This window comes from Pezoporus occidentalis, unplaced genomic scaffold (assembly GCF_034315485.1).
Source record: "Pezoporus occidentalis ecotype Australia unplaced genomic scaffold, CSIRO_AGI_Poc_V1 ctg183, whole genome shotgun sequence".
Classification (NCBI taxonomy): Eukaryota; Metazoa; Chordata; class Aves; order Psittaciformes; family Psittacidae; genus Pezoporus; species Pezoporus occidentalis.
The window spans coordinates 1951609-1976975 of NW_026913673.1; the positions used below are offsets into that span (position 1 = coordinate 1951609).

The window sequence follows — 25367 nt, forward strand, 5'->3', positions numbered from 1 at the left end:
TTTGCTGATGCAGCTGCTCATGACTTACTGGCAAAAACTGTGGATTTCAGTGACTGCAAACCTGAGCTCAGGAATGTGGCTCTGCACTTGGACATGCTGAAAGGGGATTGGGAGACAAAAATGCCTTCAGTTAACAAAACAATAACCTGTTTTGCTTCAAGGAGAGACTGAAATAACTCAATCTCCAAGTCTGAGAAGCAAGAGCAGTTCATCCCTTGCATAATTTAATCCAACCTGGTCCATACCAGCAGCCTACCTGAGGATTTCAGTGGCTTCATTGGAACAAGGATGGGCAAATCCAACCTCCACAGGTTATCAGTGAGACAACTGGATGCTGTTGTGCTCTGGAAAACAACTATGAAGAACTAAACCCACACATTTCTCTCTGAACTCTTCACAAAAGGTTTAGCTGTGAAGAGTAAAAAGGATGTTATAGCACAAGAACTGCAACATACACAACAGGAGAACCACAGTGTGCCTCTCTTTTTATTCTTTATTTTACAGTTCACAATGAGAAACCTACTGATAAATTACACAGTTCACCCTTCTGTTTGGGGGTTTAAATGCCTTGGAGTTATGCTGCCAATCCCTCCCACCAGGGAGGTGGCACCGCATTCACGAGGCAGAGTGGCCAGACAAACCCCTCCATGGGCCATGCTTCATGTGGGAAGTTAATGGGCAGCAGGGATTATACCCCTAAAACCACATTTGAAATGGAAAAATATACTGGATATCATTTCAAGGTTACTTTATAGACTTGCAACTGTTACCAATGTTCTCAGGGAAAAGAACAGAACAAACTTCCAGACAGCTTGTATTTGCAGGGAGCAAGTACCCAGAATGGCCCTTTCTCAAGGCCCTGCATCTTAAGCAATTCTCTCCAAAGCCTCTTTTACAGAGCAGAAAGATAAGTCAGGTCCCTCCTCGGCCATGGATTTCAACATCTGCTTAACTCAGCACATAGTTGCAGCCATCAATACACGTTTCACCAGTGCTATCCCACACCCTTGCTCCTTTTCTGCTCAGAAATATATATCTCCTAATTTCTCAACTCTTTCTGAACTCCCAGTTCAATAACCTTCTCTTAAAAAGATGGCACACACTGCACAGCACATCTACTGCACTTCAACAAGCTCCTGCAAAAGAGACACTATGGAAAACACCAGTTTTCATATCAAGTTTGGCTGAACATCACAGGGGTGTTACAGAAAGCACAGCAGGGACTGAACCTTCCTTAGCCAAATGCCTCTGAATGGAGGATCACAGCGGCTTGGAGACAGAAGAGCTTTTCCAGCTGGCAAAAGGGATTGCTGGCTGCGTGCAGATCTGGGCTGGCTGTTCCTTGCAGGACATGATCTAATTCAATGCCACGGCTGAAACCCAGCTCTGTGCAAAGAATCCAACACAAAGCCACCACCTCAGCAAGGTGAAGATGGGCAGTGCATTACAGGCGTCCAAGACCTCATGGGGCACAAATTTCACTCACAGTAAATGAAAAGGCCAACTCCAGAGATGAGGCTACAAGTACTTGCCAGCAGAAACTGGTGACAAGAGGAGGAATGAACAGAACACACCATGAGCATGTATTTATAAAGAGGAAAAAAAGGGGCAAACTGCCTTTGTTTTGGCATTACAAAGTAAATGTTACCAGTTTTCTCCTTGTATCCTACAGTTGCTCACCTTTGGCACAAGGAATTCTAAGTATCATGAGATTTCATTAATAATAATACTTCATCTCAACACTCAGCACTTACACAGCGCTTCTCAGATTCAAAGTGCTTTACAAAAGTTTGTGAGTCCTCACAACACCCCTGTGAGGTAGGCAAGTATTATTATCCCCATTTTACAGATGGGGAAACTGAGGCAGAGAGGTAAGGTGACTTGCCCAAGGCTATATAGGGAGTTGAAACTCATGTTCTAGTGGCCCATTTTTAGTCTCCCTTATGGTGGTGGAACACAGATGAACTCCCACTGGTGTAAGCAAATCCAACCCAAGTTTCTCTGGCTCCCAATCCTCCACTCCAATCAACTGACCATTCCTACTCCACCTAAACCAACCTTTGCCTTCCAAAACACTACAGGAAGTCCAGAGACAGCAAGAGCAAGTCTGCAACCTTAAGGCAACACACACATTAACAGCTCCATACCTCTGCAGCGAGTTGGACTACACACAGATGTGCTTCTGCCACACTCCAAGAATCTTAAGACAACTCAAGTGGCCTCCAGCTCTGCACATATCAGCTTTGAGGCTGACTCTCTTCTCCCTCAAGCTAGAATAAATCCAGAGCAAAACAATGGGGCTGCACCAGTGTAGAACTAACACAAGATCTTAACCAGACCTTTCACCTGCTGCTTTGCAGGCAAATCTTTTCCTTTTGGACAGCTTCAGCATGGTTCATTTCACTCTCACTCTCTCCAAGTGTGTATCTCTGCATATAAGCAAACTTTCAACATTTCCAGCTCACCAGCATTTAAACAGAACCAGCATTTAAACATCTTTCTAAGACCCATCAATATTTCCAGAAAAGTGTCAATGCATGCAAATATCACATACAGAAACATGAAGAGTGCTGGGAGATAATACCAAGCATAGAGGTGATCACAAGACAGCACACATTTAGTTTTTATTTAAATTACCAAACAACTCACTCTTACTGTAACTATACCACTTAGATTATCATTCTAACCTGCAGAAGTACAGGTGCTCGTCCTCCAACTATTTACCTACCTACCTAGAAAGAAAGAGAAATAGCAAGCACACACATTTATACTTCCTCAAACTCGGCAGGCATGATCCATGTGAATGGGAAAGGAGAGCTTGGGGAGGAGGGTGAGATTGTACATTGGGTGTAGGGCAGTGGAGTAAGAAGTAGAAAATACCACATGCATCATTACCATCAGTAATCAATCTGATGAAAGTAAACCCCAAAATTAGATGGATTCATGTATGACATCTCAAACCCTAAGCACACTGAAGCTGGCAAACACCTTGTGCCACTTCCCCTGTGTCCAGACACAGCATCAGCAAATAAGAAACAAACCTTATAAAGAAAGCAAAAGGAAGAATAAACCAGCTTGGAGACAATAATCTTCTACAAACCACTTCCCTGCATTATTTGCAAACACATTTTACTCTTAAAACAGCGTCAGAAAGGAGTGGGGCACAAAGAGACCCACTACTCGTTTTTCATACACTGGCTCAGCACCAGCACCAACTCAGAGAGAGGGAGAGAAAAACAATTCTTCAAACATGATCCTTGGTACTTGATTAAAATGTTGCCAGCCAGCTGATGGAACCCTGAATTGCCAGAGGGTTCGAAGTGGAGTGGATACACGGTGCTGCTCACAGTCCTCTTCATCTGCTATGATATCTGTTCTGTGGGCCTCATCTGTATATCTCCAATCTAGAAGAGACCAACATAGGATTTTACTGGAGCACTGAGGTTTCATTTTATATCCTGCACTGGGCACTTCCATGCTGCAGCACTACAGTGACAAACTGCACATGAAGAACGTTCCTGTGGCTAGAAATGAGATTGCTTAACAGAAGTATTTAGGAAGGAATGAAGGTGAATGTGACTACTCTGCCTTCAGCAGAACGGATAAAAGCATAATATATGGGCAGAAAAGGTTCAAGATAACACTAATTGCAAACTCAAGTTTTTAGTTTAGTCCTGCTCATAGGGGGCCAGGCAGAAGTACTGCCTGATCAGCCACGGGCTGGACTTTTAATGTTAAGACAAGACAGCCACGTCTTGCTGCAAAGGAGCAGAGTTCACATGAGGGGCTCCTAAACCTCTCCTGATCAAAGTTTGCTTTTGCAATAGGAACTTTTTACGTATACTAAACTTTGACACTGTTCCTACCTCCAGCCCAAAGCTGGTCACTTATTTCTTGTTTCACAGCTGGGAAACCCCTTTAGCTGCACAAGCATTGCACGCTATCCCTCCCGTTGACATTGCCTTGCACAGTCCTCCAGAGTCAGAGCAGCCTTTGCTGCATCCTCCAGAGTCCTCCAACCCAGACCAGCCTACCTGTACGTGAGGTGGAGCACTGAGGACATATATGACAGCATTAGCCATATCTTCAGCTTTGAGACACTGCAAAGACACCAAAGAGATTCTCAGTCAAAAGGCGCCTCAGAAAGTGAACCACAACATCACTCCTTTCCTAACATCAATAACGAGTTTCGACAGTGTCACTGGGGCACGTCAGAAACATGCAAGCAAGCAGGAAAGTAGTAATTAATTGAAAATTTATCAAAGGACATGTCTGGTGCTGATAATTCTCCATTTGCTGTGAATACTCTTGTTTTACTGGCACAGTAATTCTGCCAGGTCAGGCATTGCCACTCTTATCAAAAATGCCCAAGGAAGCATAAGGAATCCTGTGCTAGCCACCTGCACAACAGGCTCTCCCATCTCTTCTTGTGCAGGCATGTTTACATATTGTATCTCCTCATCAATAAAGAGCTCACAGCCTGCAAAACATCAGAGCTGACTGATATTTATTTATAGTGACACCCAAATAAAAGGAAAACAATATAGGGAGTTGAAAATTGAATCCAAATGAAAGTCTAGTATGTAAATATCAGTGCAAAATCTGAGCTTTGAGTGCTGAGACTCTGGGGATGCTGATAACATCCTGGAAAGCACTGGGCACTCTGTAAGGAAGAAGTTCTGCAAGAGCCAGCTCCCTGTGCTATCAGCCAGGAAACTGCTAAATTATAATCAGAGCCACTTCCCTGTTTCCATTCCTCCATGTCCTACCCGAATGCTCTCGTAGGTTGCAGCAGCTCTCTCGGGGTCATTGTCATGAAGTTTAAAAGCAAATCCTGTTTCCACCAGTCCTGGGGAGATACACTGGAAAAAAGCAGAGCATATCCTAATAGGATTTGTCATTCCCCTTCAGTAAAAGAATAAGAAAAAAAAAAGAAACAAAGAACACTTTTTAGCACTGAAAAAGCAAAAGCAAACCAAAACCCAGCCCCCTTTCTATTGCTCTTCTTCCCCACCCTCCTTTTACTAAAGGAGTAGTCCCAGCGAACAGGTTTTGCCTCAGTGGTTGTTGTGGCAGGTACTTCCCTCTTTGTGCCCCACAGGGACAGAGAAGCAGAGAAAATAATGGAAAACCTTGCAATACAAATTCAGTTCTGGACACACATCACTCCTGAGATGCAAGCTGTGAACAAGAGCAAACAGCCCAGCTGACTGCCATGAGCTCCCCTTGCCCTCCAACAAGCAACTGCCCATTTTGTGCACCCAAAAAGCTCATTCCCTGATACAGCTCATTGCTGCCCTGCTTTCTCCACCCCAAACTCTCTGCCTGTGAAAGAGAGGTGGCCAGCGACAAATAGCCACAAGACTTGAACATTCCCAGTTTTACACTTCCTTGCCTGTCTTCCAAAGGGAAAAACCTCTGCCCCATAAAGCCTGCCAGCTTTCAACCACCCATAAAAGCAAGAGAGACGAGGAGAGCCCACGGTACTCACTGTAGCTCGTATATGAGTCTTTGCTTCTCTGAGTTCTTGCCTCAGCCCCTCCGTGAGGGCTGTAACTGCGTATTTGGTGGCACTGTAGAAATGCACCACTGACTGTGGCACAACACTGTGGCCATTCATGCTGGGGAGAGAGCAGAAAGGTAAGTGCTGAGAGGTGAAGGCAAACAGAGGATGAAGAAGAAACCAACAGAATATTCAAACCACTGTAACAAACACAGAAAGAGAGGCTGACACAGTGGGTACATGAAGAATTCCCTGCTCCTGCAGGAAATGCACACCACCAGAGGCTCCTCGCCACATGGTTTCCTGGAACTGGTCGAGAAGTTTCAATCTTCAACCTTGCACCATCACAAGTGGTTGGCATTATCCTTTTCCCCTTGGTTTGTTTTTTCTTGCATTTAGATCAGCAGAGGTTAAAACCAATAGTTTGAAAAATCAACCATCCCAATCCTTGGAAAATCCATCCCTGGGCACCACCAGTTCACTTCAAGATTAAAGCTCTGCTGCTTAAATCCTCTTTATGAGACAGGAGAAAGCCCATGTGGCTGATCTGACATTCCCCCCTTGCATACCTGTTAATGTTAATAATATGCCCATCATCAATGTTTCTCTCTTTCATGGACTGGTAGGCCTCTCGGGTACAGATACTTACAGCCATTACATTGACCTGAGGGATGAGAAAAGAAGAAGAAACTAAGGCTAGCAGCCCTGCCTGGCACCCTTTGACTTCCCCACACATGTATGAAGCCAAGAATGCAAGTTCCAGTCCCCAAACCCATCACAATTCCCACAAACAGAGGGAAATGCACACCCACTTCACTGCCACCAAGCTAGGGCTCAGTCACAAGGTGTTTGGGCCACAGATACCCAGTTCGTGAGACAGCCACGGCTTGGTTAAACTCAGCCGTATCACCTCTGCAATGTGCCACCTTTAATGCATGGATGCCTTGGGCATTTGCTGACCATAAAACACAGAGTCAAAGGTTCCAGGAAGATGGAGGTATAGAAGCTCCCCCAGCTGGAATACAAAGCAGCCAGAGGCATGTGCAAGACTGATGAGCAAGTCATCTCAGCAGCTGAAATTGCTCAAGTTTATAGTGGTTTAGATTTGCAGAAGTGGCTGAAAGGTAGAAAGTGTTTGCTGACACTCCCTAGAAAGGATGCAGCCATTTCAAAGCAGGTCCTACCTAATGGCACATCACTTTGCCAACAAAATGAGCAGGCCAGGCAGGACTAAAAACACCATTTGAACTAAATACCCAGGAAGAGCTAGATTTCTGACGAATCACAAGTCAGGTGCAACTACAAATGGGAGGAGAAGCAGGAACAAGGCCATGTGGCAGTGAGCAAAAGATATGTGAGAGGGTTGGCTATCATCACTGTGAAGCTTATAAACAAGAGTAGGGCAGGCTAACCAGGACTTGCTAGCACAAAAGGATGTCCACCTTAGTTTGGAGACCAGAAGCTAAGAGGCAAAAAGGGATGGATTTGAGATGTAATTACTGAGCAGCACATAAAAGACCAACAGGGTCAGCTGAAGGATCTTCTAGTCACTGCTTTTGCCTCAGAAGTTATTTCCTACTGATTACTAGAGGCCCTGCTTGTGAGCTTTTGTCTTGGAGGCAGATAAATGCATGCTTATCTGATCCTGGGAGCACCCAGGCAACAAGTAGAGTCATCATCCTCATCCAAGTGCACTTTGGTTAAGCACACAGTCCCTGCCGGGTATCTCAGTCATCATACCTAGAACTACAGATAAATTCCCTGGCATTAGGTTGAAGATTTACCTTGACTGTGCAAGGAAGAGTCAGCAGACATGTCACCTCAGCACTGGAGCGAAGCCCAGAGCAGGAGGGCATCTGAAGGCTTTCGGATTTCACAGTAAGGTGGTCAAGGAAAGCAGGAATAACCTGCTCCAGTCTGATACACTAACCAAGTGAGGAGCCAGTCCTTCCAGATATAGATCTGGGCAACTGTCAGTTTAAAAAGCCTCCATGACAAGCAATAGCTCTGCTTTCCTCCCTGCCCCAATACACCCTGAAGCTATCAAGGCACTGAGTCTTTGGTGCAGTCACTTCCCAATTTCACTGCATCTCGGGAGGCCACTAGAGGGTAACATCAACCTAAAGCCTGAGACCTGGCTCCACCGCTGTGCTGAGCAATGCTTCCTTGTGTGGCAAGAGTTACAACATTGTGACAACTCCTGGCAAAGCAAGATACTAGTAACAGCCACATGGGAAAGTCCAGAGCCTGTATGATAAGACACCTGGGACAACAAAACAAGAGGCTAAAAGCAGCTGAGCTGGGAATGCCTCACTGCCTTTTCCTGATAGAACCCACTGTATTTTTCAGTGAAATCCTATTTCAAAATGTGGAACAGGCACTCAGGAACCTAACAAAACACGCCTGCAATAATAAGCAAGCCTTAGGGCTGTATCACTTTGAGAAACAATCTACAGGCTGCTGTCACAAATACCCGCACAAGATGGTTTTCAGCCTTGTTTCTATTTTAAGAACAAAAGGTTCAAAAGTCCCTCAGCAGATGGCCAACATATCTGTGCTCTGCTTCTGCACACATCCATGCTCTGCCCCTGCACAGCACGCTGCAGGTCCGTGACCACCACGTGTGTGTGCTAATGCAACAGAAACAACAGCAGCAGTTTCTAGTCATTAATGAGTTCCAATTGCCAGGCTGGGAGAATATAAAAGACCGTGTTCCTGGAAGGGCTGAGCACTTCCCAGAATCAGCCTTTTCTATAAAGCTTCAAAATGAGTATTGTAGCTCCTAAGAACATAGAAAAACACAGGTTACGGAAAACTTACATACCATCTGTGCTGAGATACAATCAAGAACAACAGAGCCCCGCTGCTCAATGAATAATGCCAAGAATCAACCCCATTTAGCATTTAGAGCAGCAAGAGGATGTGTGCTACGGCCCTTTGTGCCCTGAGCAGTGCAAATGGAAAGTTCAGCTCAAATGCCTGGCTGTAAAGGTCAGTAGGTAAAATGTGAAGGAGGTGTTCAAAACCCAGTGCCTGGAATCAGTATGCACACAGCACCTGGCCCCAGAGATTCCTGCACAGGTCAGGAACGGCTGGGGGACTTTGGTCCAGCCTCATGTCAAGCACAACCTCACAACTAAGAGGAGAGAGAAGGGGGAAAGCTATGAACCAAAGGATGATGGGCTCAGAACCTGCCTGAGGTAACACACACACACACCAAATTTGCTGGCTGGCAGCACTGGGCTCTGTGTTTCTGTAAAGCAACAGAGACTAATCCAAGACTCTCAGATTCCTAATCCAAGACTCCTGCAGTTCAGGGAGAAACAGCTTCCCCCTTGGGAATAAATACCAGACAATAAGGAATGGACCGTTAAAACAAAGGAGGAATATGTAAATAACATGATTTCAACTGTTAGATGTATAGCAAGAAATTTTATGGAATATTGAAGAGGGGAGCCTGGAAGGAGGCTCAAAGCTCATAAAAAATGAATGGAAGCAAAAATCAATTTAGCAAAAGGAAAAATATGCCTTTAATTTAAGGCCCTAATGCCTCCTAAATCAATAGATCAATGGCTGTTTAGAAACTTCTCCCGTCTTGCAGCCAGACGCACAGTGAAACTCTTAACAGCATCTCAGACCATGCTGCTCTCTAACACCCTTCTCCGAGGGACCTTTGGAAGAAGCCTCTCTGCTCCCGCCCAGCTCTGCAAAGCCCAGTGATCCATGGAAGGTGCTGGCAGCCTTCCCCCATCCTGACCCTCTGAGAACTTCAGAGCATGTAGGAGAAACGGTTGAGCATTTCCTTGGGGCTGGTGTGCCACAGCGGGGAGAGCTGTCACTGCAGATCTCTCCCCAGTCCTCACTGCTACAGCATGAGAGAGACTGCCATACAGGGAGACTGCAGCCACAAAACAGGGGCACACAGCAAAAGGAAAAACCCTTTTCTACCCCTTATCAGCAGGGTAAAAAGCAAAGCCCAGGCCTGTCAGGCTGCTTAGGCTGAGTGGGGTGAAGTGTTTGGCTCTGCAGTTTCCCAAGGCTTCACCTTTGCATTAAAGGTGTGAGTATAATTCAATTCCACACAAGTCAAGAGCAGCTGCTGGGAAGCTGGTGAGGACAAAATCTGCCAGTGAAAGATGAAAATTTGGTGTCTTAATCTGTTCTCTGTGCTACAACAGCATTTTTTCCAAGCAATGAGAGCAGATATAGCTGTACAGATCACCTCTGGGAATAAAACATGTGCCCAGGCTGGTCTCCTAATGCTGCCCTTGCAAAGCCATCACCCTTCCTCTCCTCCCACCCCATCCGTCACCCCAAAGCAGCTCCAAAGGGTGCACACACCAGCACCCACAACAAGGGGGACACCACAGGCTTTCGGCTACTGTAAATAGCAATGCTGGAGTGCCTCATACAGGACAATCCTTATTCCAAAGAATTTCTCCCTAAAAAGCGGTGGCAGGTGGGATAAAGGAAGCACTTCCACCTGAGCAGCCAGGGAAGGGAGCACAGAGAGGGGAAGGGCCTTCAGCTGACAAAAGCCACGTGTTTCCCCACTGCCTGGCCATGTTATAGAGAACAAAAGGTCAGAAGAACAAAGACAAATCAGTGCAAGCAGCTTGCAGCATCCACAGAGGCCTCCACACAAGATGCAATCACAGTGATCAGGACAAGGGGTTTACAAGGCACAGGCGACCCACAGGGCCAGGCGGGCAGCCAGACAGCACTAGGGAATGCCCTGCTTTATACCAGCTCAGCCTCAGCTACACTTCATTTTCTTTAAAGACTCCATGGCAACCGGGACAGGGAGATGCGGCTGTGCAGTGACCCAGGCTGGGTAGCCCACAAAAGCCTGCTTGGGCAGACAAAGCCAAGCTGAGCTTGCTTTGGCTGCAGTCACAGCGACCAGCAGACTGGCCAAAACCCTAACAAGAACTTAATTAGTCAGGATATAGCAGCTCTTGCCCTGGCAGCAGGAGTTGGAGGCCTCAACAGGCTTCTCTTGCTTCACACAGCCCCTGAAACTACTCCTGATGAACAGACGCTGGCTGCTGCAGGAGCCAACAGACCCCTGCTGACTCCACTGTCAGACATAGCAGACCTGAGCCTCCAGCTTTGAGCAGCTTTTCTAATAGACATGTCTTTTCCTTCACCAGGACAAGCTCTCCTAGCTGCTGGAGGGCCCACAAGTCTTACTCAAGGTTTATTCAAGGCCATATTTCAGCACCTCACTGGCCAGAGCTGCAGGATGGCCACTAAAAGAGAGCTGTTGCAAGAGTATGCTAACTGGCCTGGGGTCCCACAGCTGCAGCTGCCACTGCTGCATGCAGAAAGGGCCATCACACAATGACAAAAGATGGTGAAACCCCCAAAGATGAAGAGCAGGACCTCAGGGCAGCAAGACCCAGGGAGAAGCGCTGCTGGTACATGGCAAACTCCCAGTTGAGCACAGGAAATTACCTCATTCACATCCAGCTCTAACCAGATTATGGGCAGAAAATTAAGCTATGAAGACAAAAAGCATTACAGCTTTTTAAGCCAAAAAGAATCTGCCCATTTTACAACCCACTGCTACAACTAACAGGATTAACTACAAAAGCCAGTGCTTGGCATTCAACTTCCTATTTTATTGAAGCAAAAAGTGCGAGGCTCATCACCCTTTAGAAAGCCACTGAGTTACAGGGGGAAAGTGTTACTGAAGGTATTGAGTGTTTTCATACTCCAAAGTAAAGGCATGTGTCTCAGCAGTGCATGATGTCTTTCGACTTCCCAATCATTAAACCCAGGCCATATGAGAGCCAGACGAGAAGCAGGTCCTCAGCTTTACATGCATGCAATAAATAGATGGAGACAATGACGCTGGTGGCCAGAAGAAATCAGAATCTAGCACAGTTCCCACTCTGTGTGGCACTACTCACATCTATCATCGTTCGCCAACCCTCCGTCTTCCCCGAGAGCAGGGGCTCTGGCCGAGCAAGCCCTGCGTTGTTGATGCACACATCAACTCCTTGGTGAAGGGTCTTGATGGCAGAGAACATTGACAGGATCTCCTCTTCGTTGGAGAGATCACACTTGTATGGGATGAGGGTTCCAGGGTAGCCAGCACTCTGACATTCAGCTGCTAGTTTCTAGGGAAGAGAAAGGGAGGAAGAAAACAGCCATCAGCAGCATATAAACACACACGTTTGCTTATAAACACACCCTGGAGCTAACAAAAACCAGCAGGCTTCTGGTGAGCGCGTCTTAAAAGCAGAGACTAGGAAAGTCATTGGAAATGCTAAGAAAAACGAAATATCCATATTCATGAGAGGCTGAGCACTTCAGCATTGAAGTTATTAAACTTGAGGACACATTCTGTGCTCATCCATCACCCCAGGCAATACAGGTTGAGGTAAGGAGGTGTTAGCAAAACACAAATAAATACTGCCATGGCACCAGGCTGCCACACTGCTGTATGGATAAAGGATACCGCAATAACATGCCCGACAATGTTACCAACAATTATTTCAAGCATCCACACCTTTTATCAGAGTAGGTGATACAAAGCATATGAAAGGCCAAGAGCTGTGTTAATGATGTGGCAGCCACCCCGCCAAATCCTCTGGAGGATGCCCTTTACCCTTTGATGTTAATGAGAAGCAGCATCTCATCTCCAATGTGTGGTACTAGCGACAGTGACAGCTTCCAGCGTGAGGAGAGCCACATGATGTCTGGTTTCTGTGCAGACAGACCCCGGCTACAAACGTCCACCAAATCACTCGAACACCATTGCCCACAGCGGCTTCACCAACGTCACATCTCAGCGGGTGCAGTGAAGCTTTCCCTGGCCAGAGGCAGCTTTCCCACTCCTCCCCACATACCAAGGACTGCAGTTCCCAGCTGTTTATGAAAGGAGTGAGGCAGAGGGCACAGGACAGACTGTACATAAAGGCAGCTATTGGAGCAGTGTCTGTCCTGAAGCTCACCCAGCCTTGGGTGAAACAAAGGTACAGGGAGGCCAGGACACCAGCCACAGCCCCCCAGGAACATCCAGAACATCCCTAGGAAGCTCACATGAGAGGAATGTTGATGTTCTTTTTACTTGCTATGAGGTGCAGCATCACCTCCCAAATTGTAACATGTGCTCATCATCAGTGGCTTTTTTGGTAACTAACTTTCTCTTAGCCAAGTTTTACACAGAGCAGGGATGAGCATCTTCACTGGGGGAGGAACAGACAAGCCAGGACCTAAAAACCCCTCTCTGCACACCAAGCACATTCATCTTACTACGGGGCAAGTGGCTCTATTTGGTAAATAATTTCTAACCTTTCTCAATACCCGAGACTTCAGAGATGGCCCAAGTCCCTCAACAGCAAGTTTAAACTTTTCTCACAGCTCTCAACAGACTACAAGCCAAAACCAGCCGAGGTGTAAGAGTCTGGTCAAGAAGCTGCTCTCCTGTCTGGGTACTGCTTCAGTGGGGGCAGCGTAATAACACAGGAATTATTATTGCTCTCACAGCACCAAGCGGAAGGGGGATGGACACAGAGAGTCCAGCCCAGGGATCGATACTTCCCAACAGCATCACACTCTCTGGAGAGCTCTGCCTGGGCTGAGCTAGACAATATTGCTGCTCGACAGAGAACAAAGGTGCTTCTGGGGCTGAATTTTACCTCTCTGTACCTCCTGAAGCTGGTTCCACTTTGCTATACATGCAGTCTTGTTGATTATGTGTTGGTAATAGTAGAAATATATGTACTTTTTAAAGATCAGAGTACCCACTTGAGAAAACAGTTGGAAGAAAATCTGCAAGAGCAGCATTTAGAAAATGAAAATCAGTATGAAGGTGCTAAGCCACTCCAGGGACAGGACTGCCTCCTGCAAACACAATGGAAGGCAATATGGACAAAGGGCTACCAGTCACATTCTTCATGATGTCACCAAGGTGACAGCTTCAGAGCTCTCTCCATTCCACTGACCAAACTCGACCACTCTACTATGGAATCCATTGCACTCAGTATTTGCTTGTGGAGTACCACAGCTCACATCTGGTACTCTTTCCTCCTAGCTCACCAGGTGATGGCCAGAAGTATGACCTTGATTTGCTCTTGGAAGAGGACTCTGTCCTCTCCTGAAAAATCAAATATCTCTTAAGCTCCTTCTTGTCCTGTCTGGTGTCTCCCCACCTCAAATGAGACTCAACACAGAACCTTTCATCTCTCAGGCTACAATTTATTAACAAATTCTCTTTGAAAATGAAGTGCCAAACACCACTGACATGCAGGCAGAGCTGAACGTGCTTCAACCAGCTATAGATAAAGAGTCATCACAGGCTCTTCAAAGAAACATCAACTGCAGGCAAGTTTGCAAGAGGAGACACATGTAAAGCAACTTTCTGAATTAGGGAGCTTGCAATATTCTTTCAGAGCCCCATTAAATCACTCAAAGCTCTTTCCACTTTAAGCACACCACATGCACAAGGAGGGGAAGGAAAAAAAAGCTAGTTTTCCAGATTTGATAAGCAACTTGAATGACCACATAACACAACACCAATACAGACGAGGGCAGTGCACCTCCTCCAACTAGAGATGAAGATACGAACAAGACCCGAGCACCTCCATACCAAACTGTTGTCACTGGATGCCTGGAAATGGACAGCCAGGAGCTAGAGCTACTGGTACAAACTGGGATAATGCAATATAAAGAAGAAACAGATACCCTCTATGTTAAAACATTTAATCTAGAGCCATCCCCGCCATGGATGGAAGCCCTTACCCTGCAGTTCTGATATACCCAGCATGAGCACAGTACCCAGCAAGTCAGTTCTCCCAAGAAGGGGTTAATGCTCTTCATGCATATGATGCTTGGAAAGGGCACAGTGCCATGCATTTAGATTCAGTCTTGGTTAAATGGTTTAACAAAACTAATTGATATAAAAATTTAAAGGGACTCTTAAGGGAAGTGGAAAAAAAGAAGAGAGTCATGTAGAGCTTTATTTGGGAAATGATCCCATTAACTTCAGACACATTTAGTTCAGAGAGATTAAAGCAGAAGAAGCCATTAGGTAATTTTTAATCTAACCTGCCATTCATCACAGGTGTTTGCATCCTACTGATTTAGCTTATGCTTAAATACACAGCTGGGCCAAGAAACCAACTGGAAAGAAACCAAAGTCACCCCAATTACTTTTGCTGTCTAAAGGAAATGAAAGAGAAAAAGCATAATGAGCAGCATCACAGTTGTGAAAGAAAACTGGAGGCTTCGAAATCCTTTCATTGTTCTGATTGGCAAATTTGAAGCTTCTTTTAATTAAGATTTAATACCAGTGCAACAGCATAATAGAAGAAGAGATATACAGTGAATAAAGCACTAGACTGAGGTTTATTCCCATAGTGAGTTCTGTAACTATGGGCAAGATTCAGAGCTGATTCCCCATCTGTAAAGGGGGATAATCACACTGAGCCCCTTCCTAGAGCTGCTGGGTACCCAGGGCTTTTTGCCTGCATCCGATCCAAGGATCAGTGTTGTTTCACATTTCTTCCAGGTCCTTTTGCCTGCATCCAGGTGCCCAGAGAGGGCCTCTGTGGGAGTCTAAAGGGAGTTTTCAAATGGATAAAACAGTAAAGTGATTCTCTTTCCCTCTCCTGAGCTTTAAATTGATACTTCTCAATGATTGTTTGCTGATCCCCACTCCTCAGCTCAGATCTGTGCCTGCTCCAGGACAGAACACAGAACGGTGAGGATGGGAAAGCATGGAAAATAAGGTTTAAATGGAAAAGCAAATACTCAGTACTCAGCTGGGGCACCAATGCCAAAATCTAGCACAGATGAAGAAAACTAGCACCAGTTTCAGACTGTTTAAATGAAGTACACCTCAAGTACAGGCTGCCCGGTAAGCAAGACTGAACTTCTCAGACTGCTCCAGAAACCCACCACCTCCTGGCACAGGCAAAGGTGAAAGAATGACCAAAACCTCCAATGCCCTTGCCAGACTCCCTGTTGAACAGGGATGTCACAAGTGTTCAGCCATATCAAACATCCAAGATGATTTTTATCTAGCTCATTGAGTTTTAAATTTCCAGTGCCATACACAAGCCAAATCACCCCATTTACACTGCCCTGAACATTTCTACTACCTTAAGACGTTCAAACAATCACTCCTTACATCAAGGCTGAAGGCACTTGGTTTTTTGCTCAGATCACATTGCTCCAGGCTGGCATGGGGGAGGAGGAAACACTGTTCCTACGATGACAGCTCATTAGAGCAATCTCTCTTGCTTATTCTGAGGTATGACTATCCAAAACAAGCACCATAGGTGCCTGCCTGCTCTTCATCTCCAACATGCATAAAGCAGATTCCCACACAGCCAGGCATGTAGATGCTTTCCTTCCTCAGAAAACCCTTATACTCTTACTAATGAAGCTGCTCTTTAGCAGCCACCCATGGTCCTCCTCCAGCCCTGGGCTGCCTTCACAAACAGGGTTCAAAGACAGAGTGGTTCAGCACACCCAAATGCCTACAGACAGCAGACCTGAAGCGTCGCAGGCTGGATCACTGCCTGCTCAAGCAACTGATTTCCAAGGCAACTGCAAACACAGCTCTCAGAGGGCAGAGCTGAGCCTGAGCTTCAGCCCGACACCCTCAGATCATTGAATCATGGAATGGTTTGGGTTGGAAGGGACCTTAAAGCTCATCCAGCTCCAATCCCTGCCATGGGCAGAGACACCTTCCACTAGAACAGGTTGCTCCAAGCCCCTGTATCCAATCTGGCCTTGAACACTGCCAGGGATGGGGCAGCCACAGCTTCTCTGGGCAATCTGTGCCTGCGCCTCTGCACCCTCACAGGGAAGAACTTCTGCCTAAGAGCTCATCTCAATCTCCCCTTTGGCAAGTTAAAGCTCTTGTCCTGCCCCTACATACCCTTGCAGCACCCTGGTCCCTTCCAACCCAAAACCCTTCTGTGACTCTGTAATATTGTCAGCCAGGAAATAACCATTAACACTTCCCACACTGACACTGGCAAAAGTGAGGGTTAAAGCTCGACTTTAGCACAGATGCTACTTTCTGCAGAGCTTGAACTACCAAGCCCCAGGAAAACCATCATCATACTTACTCCCCACCACTGCCGGCTGCATCTTGACCTCCCCACCCAGGGACACTCTCCATTAACCCAAAAACCAAACCAGAAAAACCCCTCTGTGTGTGAACGCTGCTCCTGTACAACCTTCCCCCCTCCCCAGAGCAGCACAGCCAGGCTTTACACAGGGAAACTGAGGTACGGGACAGTGACCTGATCCACACTGTTACACAGTAAGGCAGAGGCAGAACAAGCATCCACCACATCTCCAAAATTCTAAGAAAAGCTAAGCTTTTACTTATTTTTAGGTGTGTAAGCACAACATATACCTATTGCACAGGGAACAGGAGAGAAATAGAAAGGGGAGCTGCTACAACAAGACAATTTTAAAGTATATTTTGGGGGTAGGAGAATGAAACCAACCTGGTTTAAAAGCAACCCTTCTCCCAAGCACCTCCTGAGCTTCAAGGCTGAGAAAAACCATCAGAGAGCAAAGCATTTGTTCCCATTACTCAGGACAGCAATTACAGAGATCTCTTTTGCATTTATCAAGAAAGGTCAGGGACAAAGTGGCAATAAAAGCACCTCACAGGCCCTGGGCACCCACCCTCGGCCTTCACCAAACAAAACAAGACCTTCCAGAGGCCAAGGAGATTCCGAAGGTCATTTATTTACACCTGACAGTGCTGTGGGATTATCCTGCCTGAAGCTGCTCCTGCCTTAAAAAATAGCTCATCGAGCTACTGAGCAGCTCTGCAGCATGCAGGCTGTGAAAGCAACACCAGGGCCAGGGGAAGAGGAGATGGGAAGAAAGCCTCAGCCAGGCTGCCCAGTGGTGAGAGCCAGGCACCAAAATTCATCCCTCACATTCAGCCACGAGCACGTTGCTTTAAGTCACAAGATTAAGACAACACAGGCTCAGAGGTGAAACCTGTGGTTTGGGAAATGCGTTATGAAACCCAGCTGTAAGGCAGAGGGACAGACCCCACTGCAGCGACATCCATGGTTCAACTCAACAGATGTGACAGCTGCAGGAGGAGGCCAAGATGTTAAACACTGGCACAGGGTGCCCAGAGAAGCTGTGCCTGCCCCATCCCTGGCAGTGTTCAAGGCCAGGTTGGACACAGGGGCTTGGAGCAACCTGTTCTAGTGGAAGGTGTCCCTGCCTGTGGCAGGGGGGTTGGAGCTGGATGAACTTTAAGGTCCCTTCAACCCAAACCATCCTATGGTTCTATGACAATTAAACACCTTGGTGCACCAAAGGGATCAAGAGTTGCCTTACAGCCCAGCCAGTGACTGGTGGAAGCAATCATCTAGCCTACAAAGAGTTACCTGGGATGCTCAGTTCCCAGGAGGAAGGCTCAGCTATGTCCTCCTTCTCCCACACTGCCATGGTGCCACTCAGAGAGAACACTAACCTCTTCAGAGATTGGACTGCTTGAATCTGCAATCGATAGCTCAGCTTATCAAAGGCTATTTCCTGAGCAAGAGATAACCTTGACAATGCAATCCCTGGTTATGAATGTTACCTTTGATCAATAACTGTCACAAATGCATTAGAATTAATTGTTAAACCTTGTATTTTAAACCACATTTATTGCCTCCTGCACAGCTCATTCTCCACACACCAACAAAGGAAAAGAGAAGTATTTTTCTTACAACATGACATCCATGATTAAATCTCTCCAACACCTTGACACAGGCCATTGCCCAAGGGCCCCAATCTCACCTTGCTCACTGACAGCCTCTGGAGATCACTCCCCCAGCAGCATCCTGCCCCTCTGGCAGCACAGCCAGGTACTGCTGCTTTAGGGGATGCTCCCAGGAGTGCTTTGTTATTTGGCCTGCTTTAAGGTCTCTTCCAAGCCAAATCAGTCTGGGATTCATGAAACTCTTACAGGATGAACTGTGACTTAACGTGCTGTTGCGTACCAGATGAGTTGTGTCAAGTCATTAAATCCCAGCAAGTCTTCCCACACACTGGAGAACCCAGTGACCAACAACAGTATCCCTGTGAAGGTGATCATCTAATACGGAGCAGCTTCCACCAAAGCTTGGTCTTACAGGCTGCTAGAAACTCTTGGCTAACTCATTTAAGCACTAACACTTGCTCCTGACTTGAAACATGTGTAAGTATCTGAAGAGCAGAAAACACTGAGCAAGAGAACACGCCAAATCATCTGTTAGCACCTCAAGGATTCTCATTGAAAACAACCTTTCAACCTTAACTATTTCCTGGCATTCAAAAGTATAATAAAGCCACTTGAATTATATTTTATCCCTCGATGTCTGACTATTACAGTTACTGTGGGATGACCCACACAAACAGTCCCCACTCACAATAGCAGCATAAAAAAAAAAAAGAGGGATTTCTGCAGTTTTTGTAAGCCATTAACATTTTTATTTCAAAGTCAAATAAGGAGCATTGGAGTCGTGACCAGCTCTAACACCAAACCCACAATTCTGCAGTTTCTTCAGTATCTTGCCTCAAGCCCTTATCTGATTTTCCAAGAGATTAAGAAATCTTGACAGAGCATTTATTGCCCAAGTTAAACTCCCTACAAAACATCACCAGTTTACAGGAGGTGATAAAACCACCACACAGAATGGTTCCAGACACTTTACCTTCAAATGGATGACTACTGTCTAACATTAATGAAAACATAAGATTTTGGGCTACGAAACAAGCTCTGTGTTCCTGGTTTTAAACTGTACCATTTGAACTCCTCCCATTTCAAGCTGCCTTGATTTACCTGGAGGGTTTGCTCCTCTGTACACCATTATTTACAACGGTATTTATCATATTAGTGAATTTTAATACAGTGACAAAACTTATCCTGCAGCAACTGCAGCCATGATGCTCTAACCCCCCCTTTACTCACATCTGGCAACACCAAACCCATAGCTCCTTCATATTTCTCTTCTCTAGCCCCTCCATCACTGGACATCAGCACCACCTCCCCATCATACCCTTACGCGCAAGCTGCTCTCTCTGATACCTTGAGTTCCCAACAAAGCTTTCCACGGGGATGCTGTACCCCAGCTCCCAACCAACAATGACTTGAAAATTCAGGTGCCAGAGATAATAGATACGTGTATTTTGTGGACAGATCTGACTACACAGCAATCCAGGTCAGGACATGCTCACAGAGCACTGATAGCACGGACCTTCCTGTTCCCTTCTATGCTCAGTGCATCTGAAGCTTCTCTGACAGCTCCCAAGACATGGTCTGACTGCATCACCCACCAGTCATCCACACACACAACACCAACTCCTGCTCCTCCAGATACTCTTATAGCCATGTCCAAAGTCAAGCTCCAGGTCAGTGAGCTCAACAGTCTGATGCCTAAATTTCTTTTTAAAGAAAAAACCCACAAGGCAAAGCTCCCAGAGGAAAGATTTGTTACAAACAACTCCACTCCAAAGGCATGGCAGGAGTGGGTAAGAAGCTTCATATACGCTGACACAAGCATCCCTGGCAGCCAGTCAGCGATGGACCTGTTCCCAGCGTGACCTGGCTCTGCCCCTTCCCCACATGAGCAGCACCTCTGGGACTTTCTTCCTCTTTAAGGAAACATGCTTCACAATAAATAAAACCAGAATAGCAACGGAGCAAAACAGAGTCCAGACACCTACCAAAACAAATGACAGTGTGCTGTGAACACAATTCAGTCCTTGGAGAGGACAAGAGAAAAAATGAGGCAGGGACAAACATCAGATGCAGTGTTAAGCACAAGAGGTTAGAACACAACAGTAACAAGAGGCTTGGAAGATGCCCAACAGTCAGCATTGCCCAGTATGTGTGCACACCATGCAAGCCAGATAAATCACCTGTATCAAACATGACTGCATTTTGAGCAGGTTCAAATAAAAAGGCAAAGCCTGTAAAAGAGTATTCTTAGATATATACCGTGTTTCTGCCTGAAAACTTTCAGAAAGGTAGGCTTCCGGGCTTCAAAAAGGAAGGAAAGTCCTCTGAAGCACTGAAGGAAAATACAAGTTTCATTGATGTTCTTTACCAAAGAAAAATCAAAAGATTTCAAAGTCCAATAGTGGAAACGACAGTATTGGAAATGGCTTTTCTGTCAGTTTTGGAGGAGAATGGCAAACAGCATCCTTTACAGCATCCTTTACCAGCCTCCTGAAGCCAGGCTGTGGAAGTGCATTAAACACCATCAGTCACACATGGGAAAGCCTTTGGAGAGCTCAGCTTTTCCTGAAACCACAGTATCAGAACACTGGGAAGCCCAAAAATTAGAAGCAAGCCCCAAAGAACAGTTAAACATGCACCAGTGTGGCTTATTATCTCTGCAAGTGGCATCTTTCTGATTCATGATGTAGAACGGGAAAAGTTTTGTTTCTTCCAAGTGTTTCTTTATTTAACCCCACTTCCCAGCAGCACCAGCAGCATTATCAAGCCTTGGTTTCCATAATTTTTGGGGACACAACTTTATCTTGGTGTGGTCAACTGTGCACAGCAAATCCTTTGCTAAGGAAATACAGACACTGGATGCTCACATACATCTCCTTCAGCTTGACAAGCACCAACCAAGATGACAATATTTATGCTGACTAAACTTTTTTCTTCCCTCCCAGGAAACTTCTTGAGAAGTAAATAAGCTTTCGCTTATGCCACTGCACGGTGAAACCTGCAAGTGCATCCGACTAGAAGAGATCCCACAGAAACGATTTCATTTAAGCACCTTTACTTCTAAGCCAGCGGCAGGAGGTTTTTGACTTAGTTGTAGAGATGCTCATATCACAGGGGTAAAATCACATTAGGGACTGAACCTCTATTTTCACGTTGTCCCAAAAGCTTGCTGTATGTTTTTAAGAGGCTCCAGTCTCCCGAAGGCCAGCGGTGGTGCAGAAGTGCCTTGCACCCCACACACCAAGCAGGGTTTAACGTGCCCGTGGACACTTCTCAGCCCAGACCAACTCCTCATAGCGCTCCGCCGGGTCACGCAGATGCTATTTATACCCTCGCTAAGAGGCACCTCAACAAAAAAGCCCCAGAACTGAGCCTGCTCCTCGGTAACTTCCAGCCAACCGTCTCTGCTCCTCCAGAGGGGAAAAACCCCACCGGGAACCCCGCCTAGCCAGGGCAGCCCCCGCGCCGGCTGCACCCGGCTTCTTCCCCGAGGCGGGCTCCGGGAACCGGGGCGGGAACACTGCGGGATCAGCCCCCTCCTGCCGGGTACTCTCCACAGCCGGCCCCCACCGTGCAGCCGCCCGGACCGGAGCGAGCCAGGGGCGGCCCCCGCCCCGGCGAGCCCCCGCCTCACACAGCCCGCTGCCCCGGCCCTGCGGCCGGTAGCCCTCCCGCCCCGGTCAGGCGCCGCAGAGAGGTGGCCGCTCGTTCCGAGGCCCGCCCGTAGGGGCGGCCGCCACAGAAAGATGCCCCCAAGCCCCCGCCCTCGGTACCTCGATCTTGTCGACGCTGCGAGCGCACCCCACCACCTTCATGCCGTGCTGCACCAGCGCCCGCGCCACAGCCGCGCCGATACCCACGGAGGCACCGGTGACCAGCGCGACGCGCCCGGTCCAGCGCTCCATGGCCCCGGCCCGGCCCCACCGCCGCGCACAATGCACCGCCTGCCCGCCCTGAAACCACGCCCCCTATACCCTAGGCCACGCCTCCGAGGCGGACATCACGCCCATGGCCACGCCCCCCGCCTTGCATGCATCGAGTTTGTGAAGGCTCAGCCGGCGGTAGGCGGGGAACGGTCACAAGCAGGTCTGGGTTTGGGGGTTTCCTCCCCAGAATATTCCCAGTGAGAAGGGGTGTTTTAAACCCAGAATAGCACAAAATGGAGGCATTAATTCCAACCACGAGACAATGCCATAACCACGTTCACCAGCACACGCAGCAAGGAGGAAAAAGCTGCTTCATTATTTCATACAAAAGCCAAAACACACCCAAAAATGCCACACAGGTTCTGAAAGTTAGACTACATGGGGAACATTTTAACCGCAATGCCCCATGGCAGAGTGGGTGATGTGTGATGGCCCCTCCTGCTGTAGACAAGATGCTCATACCTATCCACATCCTGAAAACCCAGTCATGGGAAGGACACCAAACAAGGTACCCAGCACCAGGCCAAACAAAAACCAAGGCACAGCCATGGGGATGTGGGAGGGAGGAAAGGCGTCTGGTGGGACCAGGGGACAGAGCTCTGCTGCAGGATGAAGTGGCTTTGTGGAGGACCTGTCATCCCCAAGGTCCAGGGAGCACATTTAAGTAATTCACAGAAACTTCTGAAGAAACAGATTAATTGAAACAGGAGAGACAAAGGTCCAGCTGTCTAATTTATGGAGGAAGAATAGGCTGGGATCCAATAGAATAGTTAGGGTTGGGAAGGACCTTAAGATCATCTGGTTCCAACCCCCCCACCACGGGCAGGGACACCTCACACTAAACCATGTCCAACCTAATCTTGAACAGCGCCGGGGATGGAGCATTCACAACTTCCCTGGGCAATCTATTCCAGTGCCTCACTACCCTCACAGGAAAGAACTTCTTCCTTATATCCAATCTAAACTTCAATCCTGTATAAGCTCAGGAGCCTCAGAAACTCAGCAGCGAACCCTGGCGAGACCTTCACTACCTGCTGTGGGCAAACAGGGAGCTGTAAACATCAGTGTGAATAACCAGACAACTCAGTCCACCCTGTGGGCACTAAGTGCATAGACCTGGAGGAGGATAAACCACAAGTATCTCTCAAATCTAAGGTTTTGGGCATCCAAATTGCACAGGTCTCGAATAGCTGGTGGCAGTTCTTTCACCAAAAGGGTGAAAGAACTGGAGCAGGCTGCCCAGAGCAGGGGTGGAATCACCATCCCAGCGTTCAAAACCATGCAGACAAGGCCCTTACCGACATGGGTTAATGGAACGGTTGGACTTGATTATCTTAAAGGTCTTTTCCAACCGACTTGATTGAATGATTATTGAATGTCTTAATTCCTAAGTAGCACCCCTAAAGCTGCATGGGCAGCCCATCACTGAAAATTAAAACACTAAAAGAAGAAAATGCACAGGTACCCAGCATCTTTAGGGTTTGTTAGAAATAAAGCAGCAGTTGCGTACCTCATCAGGCAAGGGGTTCAGTTCCCCATGGTGCGAGGTCCTCAAATGGGTGCTGGACACAGGAGCTGCTGTGGTGAGGAGGGCCCCTTGGGTGTAATGAATTCATTGGGAGCACTGTAGAGGCCACCATGCTGCACACAGCAAACAGCACCAACAGAATCTGCTGATGGCCAACGGGGTCCTTTGGTCCTCTCTGTGCTCTGCGTTGTTGGGGAAGAAGAAAAACGAGCGTGGCAGTCTCTTCGTTTACCAGCATCTGTGACTGTCTTGACGGAAAAATAAATGAAGCCCCCAAAATGGTGCCGAGTTCAAATGCAAATGGCAGCAGGAGGCAGCATGAGCCCCCGAGAGCTCCGGCAAAGCGTGTGGAATGTTCTGGAAGGCAGCAGGAGCACTGGTGGGCGCTGGCAAAGCCCATGGAATACCCTAAAAGGCAGCAGACCCGCTTGGCAGGCTCTGGCGAAGCCCATGGAGCGCTCTGGAAGGCGGCTGTGGCAAAGCCCGCCATAACTCCGCTGAGGCGACAGGGAGCGGCCGCCTGCCCCATGAGGGCCGCCTCCCCGTTGTACATCGAGCGCGAAGCCGGCGCAGGCGGTTCATCGTCTAAAGGGCGACGAATTGATGAGTTGAGGGGTGCTTCCCCTCACAAAAAGCGCAGAAACGATTAAAACCGGTTAAAACAAACTAAACCACACACAAACGCGCTGCAGCGGTGTGAGGGGCGGGCGGGCCTCCCGCCGGTGCCCGTTCCCGCCTCGGCGGCCCCGCCCGCGCAGGACCCGGATGGACCCTACGTGACACGGGAGGGGAGCGGCGGCCGCGGTGGCTGCCCGCTCTGCGGGGCTGGCAGCAGGTGAGGGCGGGCGGAGAGGCGGTGCCCCCCGGCTGCCCCTGCTCCCTCCTCCGGTCGATGTGGAGCCGGGCTGGGCGAGGAAGACGCGGCGGCGATGGCTCCGGCAGCAGCTGCAGGTGGTTCCCCCGCGGCCCGGCAGGGGGCATGAGCGCTCGCCGCCGGTACCGGAGCGGCGGGAGGAGCCTGTGAGGTGAAGGGCGGGAAAGCACGCGCGGCGCTCGGCTGAGGGGAGCGGGAGGGGGTCGGGGAGCGGCGGCTTCCAGTGACCGCTGAGGGAGCGGGGAGCTCCTGCCCTGCCATGGACCGCGGCTTCCAGTGACCGCTGAGGGAGCGGGGAGCTCCTGCCCTGCCATGGACCGCGGCTTCCAGTGACCGCTGAGGGAGCGGGGAGCTCCTGCCCTGCCATGGACCGCGGCCTGGGCGGAGTCACACCATAGAGAACCAACTCCCGCACCTTCAGGTGCTTTGTGCGGTCCCTGTTACCATTTAGGTTGTTTAAAAGGACTTAGCGAGGTGCTCAGTATTGAAGTGCCTAATTAATGCTTAATTTGATAAGAGAGCTGGCTTAACCACACCTCTGGCTCAGTTTCTGAGCTGTTTTGGGACTGTGCTGCCCTGTCCGGGAAGGGAATGGTGGCTTCTCACCTCATGGGGGTGGAACTGGGAAGCTGCTTCGAGCTCATTGTCCATGCTGTGAAACTCTGTGTAAGGCTGTAGTTGCTGCAAGCAGTGAGTACAGCTTGAGTAGCCTTTATCCATGGGTTGTTAGGCAGAAGCTCTTCCCTGTGAGGGTGCTGAGGCGCTGGCACAGGGTGCCCAGAGAAGCTGTGGCTGCCCCATCCCTGGCAGTGTTCAAGGCCAGGTTGGAC

General features: G+C 48.1%; 1 protein-coding gene across 2 annotated transcripts; it reads right to left on the reverse strand.

Moving 5' to 3' along the window:
- Positions 1 to 465: 465 nt before the first annotated feature.
- Positions 466 to 23669, reverse strand: DHRS11 (dehydrogenase/reductase 11). 2 transcript variants are annotated; one of them, XM_062615796.1, is made up of 7 exons: positions 23646 to 23669; positions 11419 to 11628; positions 6073 to 6167; positions 5492 to 5621; positions 4770 to 4862; positions 4035 to 4100; positions 466 to 3404 (listed from the first exon to the last, which is right to left on the reverse strand). In XM_062615796.1, the coding sequence occupies exons 2-7, from the start codon at positions 11536 to 11538 to the stop codon at positions 3363 to 3365; spliced, it is 546 nt and encodes a 181-aa protein (XP_062471780.1). In that variant the 5' UTR covers positions 11539 to 11628; positions 23646 to 23669; the 3' UTR covers positions 466 to 3362. The 2 variants fall into 2 exon arrangements, with proteins under 2 accessions (XP_062471780.1, XP_062471779.1); XM_062615795.1 differs by lacking the exon at positions 23646 to 23669 and adding an exon at positions 21983 to 22155.
- Between the last annotated feature and the right edge of the window lie 1698 nt (positions 23670 to 25367).

Bases quoted from the DNA above. Each gene is read 5' to 3' on its own strand.
- DHRS11 (XM_062615795.1), bottom strand. From the start codon at position 22,114: ATGGAGCGCTGGACCGGGCGCGTCGCGCTGGTCACCGGTGCCTCCGTG. The intron at 6,168-11,418 runs GTGAGTAGTGCC...CTCATCCCTCAG, and splicing joins GTTGGCGAACGATGATAGAT to GTCAATGTAATGGCTGTAAG. The intron at 4,101-4,769 runs GTAGGACATGGA...GTGTCTTTGCAG, and splicing joins CAACCTACGAGAGCATTCGG to TGTCTCAAAGCTGAAGATAT.